The sequence below is a fragment of the Lutra lutra genome, chromosome 10 (assembly GCF_902655055.1).
Source record: "Lutra lutra chromosome 10, mLutLut1.2, whole genome shotgun sequence".
In the NCBI taxonomy this organism is placed as follows: Eukaryota; Metazoa; Chordata; class Mammalia; order Carnivora; family Mustelidae; genus Lutra; species Lutra lutra.
The window spans coordinates 74,280,472-74,297,028 of record NC_062287.1 but is presented as its reverse complement, the minus strand read 5'-3'; the positions used below and the strand labels follow the sequence as shown (position 1 = coordinate 74,297,028).

Genomic DNA, 16,557 nt, shown 5'->3' with positions numbered 1-16,557 from the left:
CAAGTCCAGCCAGATGAAGGACTGGCATTGCTTTGGCTTTGCTGCCCCCTGGTGGCCAATTTGAGGTATAATAGACAGCCTATAACCAGCCCGCAATGCGGAAGCTGGGAGAGGTCCTTGGTCCCAAGCACATCCTGATTGACCAGCACTCAGGGGAAGCCACAGTCTGTTTCTACTGCACTCTGTCTGCTAGTGGTGATGATCCACTTTAGGAAACCACCGAGCTAGTCCAATTCTTTCATTAGACTAATGGGAAAACCATGGCCCTGAGAGGGGGTTGGATCTCTAAGGCAGACAGCTAGGGGAGGAGCCAGTAACTCAGGTCTCTAGACCCCAACACTCTTTCCACTGTGTCCTGCCCAAAGCAATCCTGCCAGGCAAGCTAACCTCCAGAGACCACCTGGACTCACCTGCCAACCAGGGCGGGGATCCCTGGTTGGACTATCATGATGGCGCATTCACTGTTTTAAAAAGCAGCCTGTTCCTTGTTTGTGACCTTAGTTAGTTTCCACTCGTCTGGAGCCCAGGCCCACCTCTCTGCATCCTCCCCTTTTGGACTAGTTCCATCCTCTGAGGTCACACCGCTCCAGCCTCCGACCCAGCGGAGATTACGGGGTTAAAGAAGTCGGTGCTGGGAGGACAAGGAAAATCGAGGAAGTGTTTCATGGCATCAGCACACTCTGCACACAGCGCCTCCCTGAGTCCTGCAAGACCCGTGTGGTTAGGCCCACTTCACTCCAGGGGGGTTGAGACCTAGGGACAGCCTTAACCTGTCCAAGCTCACATATCAGTTCATGTCAAGGTGGGTGAAAACCATGCTCTTGATTAATGGACTGAGGAGCCAACTTCGGAGAACTCAAACCAGGAGCTAGTGGCGGGAGCAGGGGGCCGGGTGGGCAGCCTGGGCTACCGTTTGCTTTCTGAAAACCTTATTATGAAGAATAGCGTTCACAGAAGGAAATGCACAAAAAGCAAAGACAGCTCCATGATATACATCAGCCAAGTCCAGAAATAGGAGGATGACAGCATCCCTAGGCCCTTTCCCCTTCCTGACCACCGCCCTTGCTCTCTTTACAGTTCCTCATCTACGCAGGCACACAGCCCCGAATGGTAGTGTGCACTTTCTAGAAACAGAATCTTATTTCGGCGTCCTTTTGGGTCTGGCTGCGTTCACTTAACACTCAACTCAATATCTACTCACAAATATGTTCCCTACATCAGGACACTGACCTACCACAATTTTGTTCATCCTTTTGTCAGTGGATATGTGGGTTGTTTCCAGGTCTTGTTAGAATGAACACTAGAGGGGCGCCTGGGTGGCTCAGTGGGTTAAAGCCTCTGCCTTCGGCTCGGGTCATGGTCTCAGGGTCCTGGGATCGAGCCCCGCATGGGGCTCTCTGCTCCGCGGAGAGCCTGCTTCCTCCCCTCTCTCTCTGCCTACCTCTCTGCCTACTTGTGATCTCTCTCTCTCTCTGTCAATAAATAAAATCTTTAAAAAAAAAAAAAGAATGAACACTAGAACTGCTGTGAACAATTGTGTACCTATTTCTTGGCATATGTATGTGTGTGTGTGTGTGTGTGTCTGTATTTCTCTTGGGTGTGTGAGTATCGTGATGGAGCTGTCTCTACCAATTTGGGCTAACCAAATTAAGCTGTCATAACTAAGTACCACAGACTGGGTGGCTTAAAACAACAGAGAGGTATTCTCTGACAGTTTTAGAAGCTAGACGTCTAAAAGACCTGCTAAGGAGTCAGCAGGTCTACGCTCCCTTTGAGGCTCAAGGGAGGATCTTGCCTCTTCCCAGCTTCTGGGGGAAGCAAGGAGCACCTGTGATTTGTGCTTGTCGGCTTCCAGCTAGGCTACTCTGACCTCCGCCTCTGTTTTCACATGGTGTTCTTCCCTCGTATCTACACACCGTCTTCTTATAAGGACCAGCCATATTGCACGAAGGGCTCACCCTACTCCAGGATGACCTCATCTGGACTAAGATGCCATTTCTACATAGGGTCATATGTGGAGGTTCAGGGGGTTAGGACTTCCACATGTCCTTCTAGGGAGATACCACTCATTCCATAATAACAACTAAGAATAGAATTGCTGAGCTGTCCTATCAGATCCTGAGAAAGGGCCCGAGTGTAGATAGCTAATTGGTGCTGTAGGGTCAGGAAGCAGGACTGAGGGCGGTGCTGGGACCAGGGTGAGCCAAGTGAGGGGCCAGGAGCACATCATGTGAGGCGGACTCACTCTCAAGGGTGTGTCCTCACTGCTCGTCCTCATGCAGCTCTGAGAGGAGTAGACGAAGGTCACCAGGAAGGGAGAAAGCCAGTGAAGAGCTCCTTGATTGGCACTATGGGCCACTAGACCCAGTCTCACTGGGAGCCTCTAGAGAGCCCTGGAGACTGTGCCTCCCACTCATCCCATGGAAGGATGGGAATGCTGGGCATCTTTCCACTGACTGCTTATTCACCGTGGGTCATCCCTCAGGGGACTAAATCCCCTGTACGCTGCTGTGCAACTTCCGTGGCACTGGAGAACGGTCTTAGGCAGGGAAGCAGGGACATACGGGGGCTTGCAGTGGGATACTGTCAGCATGCCAGGTGTCCACAGCAGGCTCAGATGAAGTCAGGGGTATGGACTGAGGCATCAACGCTGTTTGCCACAGCTCGTGCCTTGCAGTGCTCAGACCGGTCATTTGGTGCATCGAGTCTATTCTGTTACTGAAAGTCCAAGGCAGCTGCTGGTCAAATTTCCAAAGAAAAGACTCTGAATGGGAGGGTTAGTGGAACAATCTAGCCTCCTTGCTACGGCTGTCCCCAGGGCCATCACCAATCCTCAGCATCCTCTCCTCAGTCCTGCATTCTGTGATACCCTCGGCCAGCACTTCGTTCCTGGAGGCTCTGAGCAACTGTCTACCTTGCCTTGTCGGGCTGTAGGTGAACAGCAAAGGCCCATTCACAGTTATCACCAGGCCTGGAAATGACCGGGAGATATCCCGAGAGTTCCCCAAGTCCAGACACTCTTGCTCCTGCTCCCATGGAACAGGCCTAGCTCCCCATCATAATCAGGGTCAGTGACCCTGCCAGCATCCACAGTCCCAAGTGATCTCGCTGCAGATGTAGTGTTTTTTTTTTTTTTTTAATTTATTTATTTGACAGAGATCACAAGTAGGCAGAGAGGCAGGCAGAGAGACGAGGAAGCAGGCTCCCCGCTGAGCAGAGAGCCCGATGCGGGACTCAATCCCAGGATGCTGGGACCATGACCTGAGCCGAAGGCAGAGGCCCCAACCCACTGAGCCACCCAGGTGCCCCTGCAGACGTAGTTTTAAAGGCAGTGGTAGAAGTGCTGGAAGAAGGGAAGTACCCCTCCTCCTGCCTTCTTGCCCAGACGCACAGGGATGGGCACTTCTAATTTTACAGAACCTAAAGTCGTAGGGCAGGAAGCCAGAAATTCCCCAGGTGGGTTGCTGGAGGGGGCCACTCCTGCTTCTCCTCCTCAGTTCCCGGACGTATGCGTTCTAGTTGTTGGGCACCCAGCAACAAATAGTGGCCAGTGGTTGAACATGTACCATTTCCTGGAAAGCAGTGCTCCAACACAGAATGACTTTCTCAAGCTGGTGCCTTGAGTTTTTAAGAGGACAGGTCAGCCTCCACTTGACAGTAGGAACCAGTGGATCCCGTTGTCACGTGTCCTCGGTCAAGTTCCCTTCTCCAGGAAATAGGTCCTTTGGTCTGAGATGCTACAGTTCTCTGCAGTAAAGCAAGCATGTGCTGGGTTTATTTGGGGAATGTCTAGTCTATCTTCTTGAACTGTTGTCGGTTCCTGTTCTTTGTCTTAATGACTATGGCAGTTAAGTCCTGGTATCTGCTAGAGAAATCTCAGTTTTCTTCCCCATTGGCTATGTTTCACCATTTGCATTTCTAAATACATTCAAAATCATCTCGTCAATGCCATAAAACTGTGTTGGACTTTCAAGTGGGATTGTGTCAAATCTATAGTCCGTTTTGGAAAAACTGACACCTTCACAACACTGATTCTTCTAATCCACAAACACAGTATTTATCTCCACATGTGTTTGGGTCTTCCTCAATCTCTCTCCACAATCTCTCTCCACAATTTCTGTGTGGAGGCTTGCCCATCTTATATTTCATTTATTCCTAGGTATTAGGTATTTTTGATGCTTTTAAACTGGTACCTTTGAAATTCTTAAACTTGGGCTGCATAAAGATGTTGACTATTTTTATTTTTTTTCAAGTAGCTTCTACCTCTACCGTGGGACTTGAACTCACAACCTGGAGATCAAGAGTTGCATGCTCTACTGACTGAGCCAGCCAGGCGCCCCTGTTCAGTTGATTCTCATGTATTGATTTTGTATCCAGCTGATGTATTCAACTCACTATTTATAATAATGTCTGCGAATTTTTTTTTTTAAAGATTTTATTTATTTGTCAGAGAGAGAGTGAGCGAGAGCGAGCACATGCAGACAGAGTGGCAGGTAGAGACAGAGGGAGAAGCAGGCTCCCTGCTGAGCAAGGAGCCCGATGTCAGACTGGATCCCAGGACGCTGGGATCATGACCTGAGCCGAAGGCAGCCGCTTAACCAACTGAGCCACCCAGGCGTCCCAATGTCTGTGAATTCTTTTGGATTATCTTAAGTACATAATGATATCTGTGAATAAAAAGGGTAATTTTCCAACCTAAGGAGACTATAGCAGAAAGGGCGTGGGTTTTAGAAGTGGATACTGTGGTTTTGAAGTCATCATGCCCTTTGCCTATGCTGATCCTATATCCTCGAGAACATGAGAACAAGACTGTGTAGCAATGGGTAGAACAGACACCCAACATGGGAAACCTTAGGAATTCAGGGGGTCTAGTTGCCGAATCATTGCACCAGCTCCCCTTCGTTCTTTCTGACTGGCAGGAAAAACCGCCTCTATAGAACATCTGGATTCTCTCTCCCTCGGGCTGGGCCACTGTGGTGTCTGACAGGCGCTGGGCCGCTCACATCACTGGCCGCGGAGTCAGCCATGGAGGGTCTATTTCACAGAGAACCCACAGGCCTTGCTTCAAGCCTTTAAAGTTTTTGTTGTTGCTGTTCAAAGTGAAGGCTGAGAGGTGATCTCATCTGCCACGGTCTATGCCTTGCGATGGCTGCCAGCTGCTCGGTGGAACGGGGCCCCTAAGATCAGAAGCAGCCCAGCGAGGCAGGCTTTGGATTTGGAAGACGGGGCTGGAACTCCCAACTCCCAGCCTTCTTAGCTGACAGGATCCTTGGTAAGTGGTTTTCTCTGATCCTGTTTCCTTCACTTGTAAAATGGAAGTAGGAATATTTACCTCCTCAGGGTCCTTTTGTGGATTATACTGGAGCGTTTGGGAAAGCAATTTGGCTATTAATAGGTATTCAATACATTAAAAAAACAAAACAAAAACTTTGCCTGTGCCAAGGAGTCCGTTGGCGGTCTGCCCGGACACCAATGGGGCTTGCTGCTGCCAGCGCGGTGGAGGACACACATCACTGGCATCACCTGGGAGGAGGTTAGAAATCAAGACATTTGGGCCACACCCTGGACCTTTCCATCAGAATCTGCATTCCCACAGGATTGCCAAGGACTCACCCAATTTCAGAGGAGTCCCAAGGTTTGAGTTTCCAATAAGTCCCACACAAGGAGCAAAAAGAGGAGAAACTGAGGAGGCGGCGGCGGGATGTAGACAACTTGGTGAAGAAGGAAGGTCTGCTAGAGTTAGGGGCTCTCCCTGCTGTATATCTTTCTCCAGAACAGTTGCTGTCACCATGCAGTCAAACTCCGACGAGGGACTTGCTCGAGCACAGAAAAGCCAACCACTAATCTGAATAAATAAGCATCAATTTTATTGAATCATGAATAATTTAAGACTGGTACAATCATCGGCTTTATTCTCTATGACGTGGGGCATGATCTCCAGTAGATCATTGGCAAATCCAAAAACCTCATGACAAATGAAAATTAAATAGGGAGGGCGGGAGGGAAGGAGGAAGGAAACATACCGTACACAAAATACTCAATTCCTAGTTTCTCTTTAAAAATGGCTAGAAAAAATTCATCAAAATGCAGCACTTTAATCGATTATTTACAATTTCTATGTTACAATGACAAAATGTACATCTTATAGGACATATTTCATCAACTGCTCCACTGGAAACAACTAGATTAAAACAGCAAACCTTCCATTTAATATCCACAAAGTTGGATTATTTTCCTTTTGAAGTAGATTCGCCATGATCAAATTTGAGTACACAGAATTTCGAAGTTGAAGCATCGATAGTGAAATAAAAAATGTCCCCAAGACACAACAAAGGTCTAGGCAAGTCTCATTCCTTGTCCCACCCCTCCCCACCCCCAAACTTAAATTAAAAGATATTCCCATCTCATTTATGGCCTGTATAATTCTTGGCAGTTTGGGAAGAAGACTTTTGGCTTCCATTGGTAACTCAACATAAATGTTGCATAGAATTTCATACATTTCAAAATTAGCCTAACTGTAGAAAAAGGCAAACTGGAAGCATTTCGGACAGAGCCCTAAATGAGTACAAAGTCACTTTGTCAAAGGTGAGTGACACTAAAGTAAAATATGACCGAAATTAGAAATGTGCATATCAGACAACCCTGCTTCCCGAAACTTTAGGAAGGACACGGAGTTGTGAATCACACAAGGGCTACACTACTTGAAATCACTGGTCATTAGCCAGGTAGCACCAGGGACAGAGGTCTCAGTTCTGAGCCTGGACCCAGCAGAAGGGAAGTCTGTAGTAGAGGGGAGAAGACAGAGAAGATGAAAAAAAAGGAGGAGGGTTTCAAACAATATTAGCAGGTGTCTACTCACAAGGTGACTGGGAAAACTGCCCCCAAGGAGAAGTCCATTTTATCTCCTCCCAAATTCACAGTATGAGCGTGTAAGGTCATCGTTGGGAAACAGATTGAGAAGGACCACTCTTCAGGTTTACCAGAAGGCTCAGGGTGTGGCCCGTGGTCACAGGCTAAATTCATGGTTTGAAGTTTTATGGGAAAAAAAAAAACAAAACAAAAAAACACCAGAATAGAACAAGACAATACTCACACACCCAGATGGCTAATGAAGGTTGCGCACAAGAGAGTCTGAGTTTACGGAGATGAGAGCAAGGACAGCATGGAGAGCTTTTCCATTCACTAGCTAGGGGGACACATTCTCCTTTTCCTCTAAGGAGGAAGAAAGTGGTGTCATCCAATGGCATGCGAGCAGTTTTAGGTCAAGTTCTTGCGGTAAGAAAATGAGAAAAAAATGTACAGAGACAGACCTTCAGAAATAGAAAGTGTGAAAGGTGGAATAAAAACCCTGATCATTAACAGAGACACCCCCACCGGGGCCTGATAAAGATTCTCTTCATAAAGCATAAACTAACAACTTACAGATATACCACTCTCTGTAAAGGAAATACCAGTATGTTGAAGACACATCCTAGTAGGGTGTGTATCAGCAATGTCATGTGGACTTGTAACTTTTACCTTTTCCTGCATCAGACTGTCCAGGGAGAGTGTTAGTTGGAGACTGATAAGAATCTTAAAAAAAAAAAAAAGAAAAAGCATCTTTTTCTTTTTTTTCCTTTTTTCTTTTACCCATGGTCACGCATCCACACAGATGAGTCTTTTGGATGAGAAAAGTCACAGCAACTTGAGTCCTCCTAATGAGTAGATGACTTTTTAGCCCTGTTTGCTCTGATGGGGAAAACAAGAAAAAGAATAATGGACCCCAGGCAGGCACAACACTCGTAAATGAACACGGTTAGTACAAAACCAGTAAGGCATTGCTTTGGGAAGGTCAGCACCGAAGAGGTCAGGCAAGACTCGTCTGGACGGAGGCCGGGGCTTCTGGAAGGGAGAGGCCGCCGGCCCCTTGTGGAGTTGCGTCACGTTGGTTCTGAGGAAAGTGCAAGTCTTGTGCGAGGTGACCTCAGCACCCCACCTGAGGTTGGGGCTGGCACGCCTGAGGTGTCGATGTGCGTTCTGAAGCCTCGAGGACGAGAAGAAAAGGCAAGGTCCCGGCTCACCCGCGCGTGGAGGATGGGGTCCTGGTCCTCCTAGAAAGGACACGCCCCCCTCCCCCACTCCCGCCCCAGCAGGGCCCGGCGAGGTGTAAAACCGTGGGGATGGACAACCAAACAACCAGAACTCAGCAGGACCAAACCGAAACTCAACTCCTGCGGTTCTTTCTTTCACCAAAGGGCTGATTCTGACCAAAGGAGGCGGGGGGAGGAAAATCTTCAAAATCAAAGAGTCAGAAGAGGGTAGGGAAACTCAAGCTCATTTGCAAGGGGGTAACCAGTTCAAAACAGACCCATTCTCACCGGCCACAGTGTTTGCAGAAAGAAAAACCTGATTCACGGAGACAGGAGGAGGAGGACACAGACACGCGCTGTCCGCGCCGTGGCCCCATCTGCTCGTGCACGTTCCACTCACGCTGGGGACCGACCGGAGGCTGACGGGTCTGGGAGGTGTGGCTGAACGGGAACAGGCAAAAATACCCCTCCGGGAAGGACAGCACCATTTAAAAAGCCAAAAAAAACCAGCAAGCGGGCTTCGCTTTGCGCTTTGCGTTTGCCTAAGGTGTCCCCACGCCGTGCTCTGCGCTCCGCTGAGTGGGAGCGGGCCGCGCCTGCGCTCTTAGCACCAGCTCTCTCCATGGCCAGCCGCGGGGAAGGCGGGGAGGCAGAGGCAGGCGCCCACGGCAAGACCCAGCCAGGGGGTCGGTGTGGAGGGGCAGCTGTGTTGCCCGCATTTCCAGCTTGGCTCCAGTCTCTCTGCTCTGGGCAGCTCGCAGCACGATGCTGTTGGGTTTCAGAGCTTCCAAGTGGGTTCTTGGTTTCCGTGTGTGTGTGTGTGTTTTCTTTATAAACCTTTCCATTTCAACGGTGATGATCCTTTCCCGAGAAGTAACTTCAGTGTCTTAGGGAGGTCACGGCAACAAGGCAAACGATAATGAAAATAAACGATGAGATAGTGCAGGTCTCACTGTGGAAGGGAGCGGTGCCAAGGCGGCTGGCCCGGGAGGCCCGCACCCAAGTCGAGGCTGGAGGACGAGGGGTCTGGGTATCCCTGCAGCTCTCACGCTGCGGCCGGGGGGCTGGCTCAGGAGGGCATCTTCAGGGGGTGCAGGGGATGCACATGGAGCGGGGCACGAAGGGGAGAGGCAGGCAAGCTCCATGGCTGGCCCCTGTCACAGAGTAGACTCTAGGGACGAGTCCAGGATGTCATCCTGATGGCTGTTGCTGTTAGAGTCGCTGTCGTAGCTCTGGGGGCTGGAGTAGTTGGCTGCCTCCTGCAGCCTCATCAGCATGTTCATCTGGGGAGAGAGCGAGAACGTGAGCGGCTTTCGGCCTGGCAGCCATCCGCCTCCGGACTTTTCCAGGCTCCTGCTGTGTCCTCCAGACTCACCCTGGGCTGCACCCACAGCAGAGGCCGTGGATGAAAAAACAAAACTGTGAACTCCAGGCCAGGCTTCCAGGTTTCCAATCCTGCCTCTAGCACTTAGGAGCCACATAACCTCAGGTAAGTTACTTCACCTTATTGTGTCTCGGCTTCTTCATTGGCCCCATGAGAACAATCGTACCTGTCCTACCAAGTTATGGGTGTGGACTGAGTGAATACAGGCAGAGCACAGAAAACAAAAGAGGAAGTCTTCTAGGAATCCAGTATTTATCTTGTATTTGCAAGTGACACACCTTACCCAAGCACAGCCCTCGGGCGGTGGGGAGATGCCCGTCCAGCCGCCTCCGCACCGCTGATAAGTGAGGCACACGGCTCCCCCTCTGGAGAGCAACAAGCCCATGTGGATGTCTGGCTTTGGCCAGAGGGCAGCCTGGAGCTGGCAACGCTCCTGCCACCACCCGGAGGTAAAGGATAGCAACAACCACAAGCAGAGCCACGAAGCACAGAGGCACCTGGATGCCGAGGCAGGAAACTCCAGGCAAGTTACCTCCATATCTGAGCCCCCAGAGCAGAGAGAACAAGAGCACCTGTGTCTCACAGGGTCGAAGGACAGGAGGAGCCTCAGACCCGCAAAACAGGGGCTGGCGCATAGGAAGTTCTCAATAAAGGAGATCTGCCATCATCACCATCATTTGTTTAAAAGGTTTAAAGAATGTTCTGAGACCTTCCCTGCCTACAGTCTGTTGGTTATTTGTTTGCCAGTGAAAGGAGGAAGAAGGAACAAATGTTATTTGCAACTGTAAATTGTGTCTTTTTGATTCTATGTAGCAAGTAAGTTAGAAAGAAGGGTCTCTCTGAGCTAGGGCCAAGATGTGAAGCAACTGGGCATGAAATCCAGCTGCTTCCCAGCCAGCTGCCCCTCAGGATGCCTCATGGTCTTCTTGGGTGAGCCAGGGCGTAGAACCACCATCAGCGGGGCCTGTGGATGTAGCCACCACCGGGTAAGAGGTGGAGCCGAAGCACAACAGGCAATCCTTGGCAGCCACGATTATTCACTCATCAAACAGCCCCAGTGTATTTATAGTGTATATTCTCGGAAAAACAAAACAAAACAAAACAAAAAAAAACGAGTCAGTCCTCTTCTCCCAGATGTCTCAGTCTCATGAGGGAGAGAGAGACCCGGTCAGCAAGAGACCTCGGGCCCTGGGCAGGGAGAAACACCAGGTATCTATTTGTTACGTGGGGGTGACTGCCCAGCATAGCTCACTTCCTGGGACCTGGGGTTGGAGGGAGAGTTCTATGTAACGATTCCAAGAGCTCCAGGCTTTACCTAAATGCCCTTGTTTAGTCAGGGACACAAATACTCCTGCATAAGAGAAGAGGTTCTGGGGACGAGGGAGCCAAGTTTTCCTCTAGAGATCTCCTAAATTCTATTTTTATGTAAGGAAAGAGCTCATGAGCTTGCAGCTACAAAAACATCTCCATGACTCTGGCTTTAGCCATAATTCATGTTGGATGTGGCTGGTCCTTTCTTCTGCAAAATCACTGTTGTAAACGCTGTACATTAGGTTGTGTATAGTAACATAGTAACTCCCACTTAAAATATAGCTCCTGCTGAAGAAAAGCTTCCAGGACCACAGCTCCTTCCTGCCAGTCAGAAGGATGGCAGACAAGTCACAGCAGCAGTGATGATGATGATGATGATGATATTTATCAAGCAAATCAATTAGTCATCAGGGAAAGGATAGCAAGTCAGCTGTCTTTTAATCCTGCTGCATCCCTTATGAATATGTTCTTCCATTAAGTAATGCAAGGGGTGCCTGAGTGGCTCAGTGGGTTAAGCCTCTGCCTTCGGCTCGGGTCATGATCTCAGGGTCCTGGGATGGAGCCCCACATCAGGCTCTCTGCTCAGCAGGAATCCTGATTCCCCCTCTCTCTCTCTGCCTGCCTCTCTGCCTACTTGTGATCTCTGTCTGTCAAATAAAATAAATAAAATCTTTAAAAAATAAAAACAACCTAACTTAAAAAAAAAAAGTAACGCAATCCTATTTTCTGCTGTGTTGCTCCTCTTGCCTTAGCTGCCAAGGGAGCTCAAGGGTAAACTGAAGGCATGATAATGGTCACCTAAGTGTGGGAGGCTCTGGGATATGTGCTTCCACCTTCATTAATAGAGTTTTCGATTTATTAGGTCTAATTTCACAGTCTCACAGGTAGGCAGAGAACTCTGTAATTATAGTGTTAGCGTCCCTGTCCAGGCTCTTCTCAAAGGGCCTTTATTTGTTCTCGTAATGATGGGGGTAAGTAAAAAGCTCAGGCAATGTTACCCAGACTTAGCTCAGGTCGCTGGCCCTGGGACCTGCATTCAGGCTGCCCTGTCCTCTGGGAGCCCCCGGTGCCCTCAGACCTCTCCCTGCCTGTGCTCCTGATCAGTTGGCCCGACCTTCTGCTCCTTAGCAACAGAAAGCTGCCTCTGCTTGGTCACCAGTGGGAGAGATGAATGGGGCAGGACAGCACGTGATCAAGGTGGCACTCTAGTCAGAGGGCAAAGAGTGGGACAGGGGCATTGAGGCTGGAAAAAAATCACATTCGTAACCTTTTACCTTACACCGGAACAAATTTCAGAGGGTTCAAGGCTGTAGTGAGAAACTGACATCATGAGAGAGCATGTTGGCAAAAATGTGACTAACCTTGGTGTGGGTCCAGCCTTCCAAAGTGAGACCCTGGCTCAGTCCCGTCTCTGTTCCCAGCATGCCTTACATCACAACTGATACACAGTAAGTGCTCAGTAAAAGCTGAGCCGCTCCGGCAGCTAAGACTCACCAGTGGGTCTCCTTCAGCATCGCTGGGGGGCAACTGCTTGCTCGCAGACCCTTCCCGAGGCATGGAGTAGCCGTCGAAGCCGACATCCTCAGGCCGGAGCTGCAGCAGGGGAGGCCACTCGTGCTGCTGTGGGCTGGCTGCCCAGGGATAGGTGTCCATCACCCACTTGGCGGGGTCCTCCCAAGGGGCCCGCCTTCCATAGAGCTGGAAACAGGCAAAGAAGGAATAGTCTGGGAGTGGCCCGAGACCTCTTCTGCAGCCCTGGTTTTGCAGCCTTTGGAAACCTCCTCAAGCCCAGCATGATGCCTTTCCCAATGGAGTAACTCCACTTCCAGAATTCTAAGGAAGGAAGCCACCCGAGGTACACACAGCTTGATGTGCTAAGACTGAAGGCAACGTGATGTAGGGGTCAAAGGTGCTGGCAATGGAGACAGGCTGACCTGGGTCCACATCTTAGCTCTGCCACCGCCTCGCCATGTCACCCTAAACTCTATGCTTTGTGATTCAATCTGAAAAGCAGCCCCAACTGCGTGATTTGAAGCATTTGCTAATTTCTGTGGTGTAAACCCTCCTCCTATGGCCCATTTCAAACTAACAATACGGAATCATGGAATTTGGAGTTGGAAGGAGGGGCTGAGCATCGGCTCACACAAGCCGGCTCTAGTGTCCCATTGGAGGTGCCCCACTCCCCGAGGATGACCTCCCACAGAGATCGAGGGCCGGGCATCAACACCACAGTGGTGGTCACCGATAGCCCCGGTTGGATAAAACCCCATTTCCTGAAGCAGCTCGGACTCTCGGAGCCCCTTCCGGCAGCACTGGTCATTTTCAAACCAGCACTCTGTTAACAGAGGTTAGGCAAGGGTATCAGAATTTTAAGTCTCTCTCTCAACTATTCTCCTTCAAAATCGTAACAACTGAAAGAGAACGACATTATCACTTAACTTAAGACCTTTTCTTAAGCCTTAACTACTTAATGATAAAATTACTGCCCTTTTACTGGCAATGTCAGGAAATCTATACTGTCTTGCAAGGACAGAAACCCAGGACGCCGCCCCTCCCTGAGCGGGGCTGCCACCAGGCCTCGTCTTTATCTTCTCTCTAATGTCAGCACAGGCTGCTGCATCTCACAGCTGATGGCGTGTCGTCAACGCTTTACAAATACTGAACCGCCATGGGACTCCAAGGGGAAGTACGGGTGCCCGAGTTTCCCAGATGAGGGGACAGACCCAGGGAGGAAAGGCAGCAGAATGGGAATCCAAGTCTGCCGACCTCCCCACACCACCGAGTCTGAGACGTGGTAGGTGTGCTCGCCCAGCACGGTGCTGGCTGTGGCTCTGGGAGGATCCCCCTCGACAGGGAGTCATGGGGTATACGGACCAAAGACTCCTGAACCACCTTGTTTGCATGGTGGCTCCCTCTGCCCTCCCATGACTTCTACAGGTGAGAGGGGAGGTGAGAGGACCTGCTCAGAGAACAGAGAGCTGAGCTCTGACTGCCCAGAAGACCACATCTATCCAGGTCCTAGGCTGCCCCAGCTGGAAGGAACTGGGGTCCTCTGGCCTCATTTACCAGATGGGGTTGTCAGGGCCTAAACAGAAGTGCCAGCTGTGAAAGGTTATGGAGCGGAGTTAGATTCAAACCCAGGACCTCAGCTTCCTTGTCTGGGCCTTTCTTCCCCTCTCCACCCCTCCTGACTGAGTCTGCCTAGTATCAGCAAGGCCACATGACTCAGCCAAAACCAGGCTGGGGAGAGGCAGACCACTGTCCACCAGACAAGGATGCACCAACTTGGCTGAGTCATGACTGTGAACAGCACCTCTGACCTTTATGTCAGATTTGTCGGGGAAGCCACCCACCCTGCCTGCACGGGACATGGGCTTACCCATCCCCCCAACTAGTGACTGGCTCCGCCCACGCTCAGGACACACACACCCTCCTATGACCTCACTGCTTTCTCAGACACCTGCACCCCTCCCGTCTAGCACCCTGACCCTGTCTGTCCCTAAATCTTCCCTCACCTGGGGCAGTGGTGAGTCTCAGGCCTGAGGATTCAGCCTGGCATTCTAGAGGCTGTTCATAGTCTGCGCACAAAGGGATGATGGGAAGGTGTGGGCGTGTGCACGTGTGTGCACGCCAGGAAGGGAGGGAACACACATGCGTTTGGGGGATATTCAGAACTGAAGAAGGCTGCTCCTGATCAGAAACATGCCTGCAATTTTAGAAGCTTCTCCCACCAGAGGGAGGTTTGGGCCTCCTTTCCCAAGCCAGACCTCACGCGTGAGCTACTACATGGCCCTACTTCTGGAGTCAGTCTGGAGGAGAAGAGGCTCATGGCCGCAGAGAAAGAGGCTGGGATGTGGAGCTCGTCCAGCCCTTAGACATAATATGGCCCAGTGGTTTTCAAATATTTGCTTTTCCCCTGACCCTACCAGTGAGTAGCCTGGAGAATCTTCTGGGCTTCACAGAAGCTAGCCAGAGAAAATACTCCTCTAGTCTAAGCTGCTCAGATCATAGAGAACCTGAGGCCTACAGACAGGAGACTCGCCCAGGGTCTCAGCACCGGTTGGGTCATCCGATAAAGACCCCAACGCTCTCTGCTGCCCCACAAAGGAACATGGGTCCTTTGAGTTGCTCTAAAGACCTCAGACACTTCAGCAAATGTTTACAATGACAGCTCCAAGGGGGAACAGAACTGGGAACTGAGTCATCAGACAAATGTACACTAGGCCCATGTGAACATCACCTGCAAGGACAGAAAATATTTTTACAAGCTTCCACACTCGCCACTAGACATGTTCAAGACCAGGTGATGAATGGCTGGGCTGGGACCGTGGCAGGCAGAGGAATGATCATAAAAGCTCCTTGGCCCCACGGCAGCAGGGCCCTGAGGCAGCTCCGGGAAGCGGCGGAGACAGCTGGATGGAGAGACAGACAGATGGGACATTCACCTACCCCTAGGCAGGGAGGCGCCTGGCGTGCCCAATGGCTCAGGAGCTGTGGGCTGAGACAATGGCAATGAATACCTGAGCCTCTGTGAGCCTCTGACTCCACACAAGGAGGCCATGTTTGCCTGCTGTGAACTACGGTACTCCCATGGCCACAGGCTCATCTCGCCTGGTCATGTGAGGAGTGACCCCGCACAGTGCCCAGCACACAGTCAGCGTGGATTCCACTAACTCGGGGACGTGGGGAATCAAATTTTTTTAATTTAATTTTTTTTTTAAAAAGAGAGGCATCCTTTTGTTACATGAAATCTTATGTAGAAAACCACCCTATGAAACACAATACTTTGCTCCCTGAGCCACCAGAGGCTTCTGGGAGTTAGGGGGTCCTCAGGACAGCTTGAAAATCCCAGAAGGAATGGAGGAGTCAGCCTCCAATGCTGGCTCATCACACTCATCCCACTGAGTGAACATGGCTAATAGTAAAAAAACTCTCATGAGCCTGTCTCCTCATTTATGAGGTAATCTTCGAGCTGTTAGAACTATAAGAGATCATGCACATCAGGCCCCAAGCAGCACTCAGCAAGTAGCAAGCCCTCAGTCAACGTCAGCAGACTTTCCTTCAAAACCAGAGGCCTGAAGAGCACACCAGGTTTCCTCTTGAATCAGCAGATTCTGGTGGTTTTCCTGGGCTCCCCAGGATGATGAGGTCACAGGTCTGGGGCAAGGTGGCTCACTTCCGAGCAGCTTGGTAAAATGCTAACTGTGGCACACTCTTCAAAGATGGTCTTTCAAATGACCTCACAGCATAGGGAAGCCATGACTTTCCTTGCTTCACACTGAACTACTAAGTCCCATGAGATGGTGGAGTGTCTCTGTTCCCTGCCCCCGATGGAATGGTCTATAGCCATGCCCAAATCCTTTCAACCTGTTGCCTTCTCACTCCTGGTGGGAAGGAGACACAATGTTCTTTCACCATGAACCTCAGGAAGGGCAGTTTACATTCTGTGCCCAGAAGGCCTTTGAAATTCAGGTCTAAAGGAGCAGGGTCCTGGCACATCCACCCTGGGTGAGGACCAACAGGGAGCGATTTGATGGGTAGGTCAAGGCTGGAGCACTCCTTGTGTCTCCCCACTCCTGGTTTGGGGCTCACTGCGCAAAGGAGGCCAGCCCTTAACCACGCAAAGGAGGCCAGCCCTTAACCAACAAAGCCCAGGGGTTCTTCCAAGAATGCTCTGAAGTCACTCCCTATCCGTCATCACAAGATAAATTTGGAGCAAAGAAGAAGCAAATGAACAAGCGGAAGGCGAGGCAGAAATAAGAGGAAATGGTGCATTTCCTCCACCTCTAATTC

At 50.4% G+C, this 16,557-nt stretch overlaps 1 protein-coding gene across 12 annotated transcripts in view; it reads right to left on the bottom strand.

Moving 5' to 3' along the window:
- Positions 1-5,844: 5,844 nt before the first annotated feature.
- NAV2 (neuron navigator 2) overlaps positions 5,845-16,557 on the bottom strand; it is a 398,868-nt gene continuing 388,155 nt past the window's right edge. For all 12 annotated transcript variants that reach the window (XM_047690357.1, XM_047690360.1, XM_047690361.1 and 9 more), the window contains 2 exons: positions 12,259-12,462; positions 5,845-9,352 (listed from right to left, as the gene is read on the bottom strand). In XM_047690357.1, coding sequence (XP_047546313.1) covers positions 9,227-9,352; positions 12,259-12,462 — 330 coding nt within the window. In that variant the 3' untranslated portion in view covers positions 5,845-9,226. The remainder of the gene's footprint in view (positions 9,353-12,258; positions 12,463-16,557) is intronic.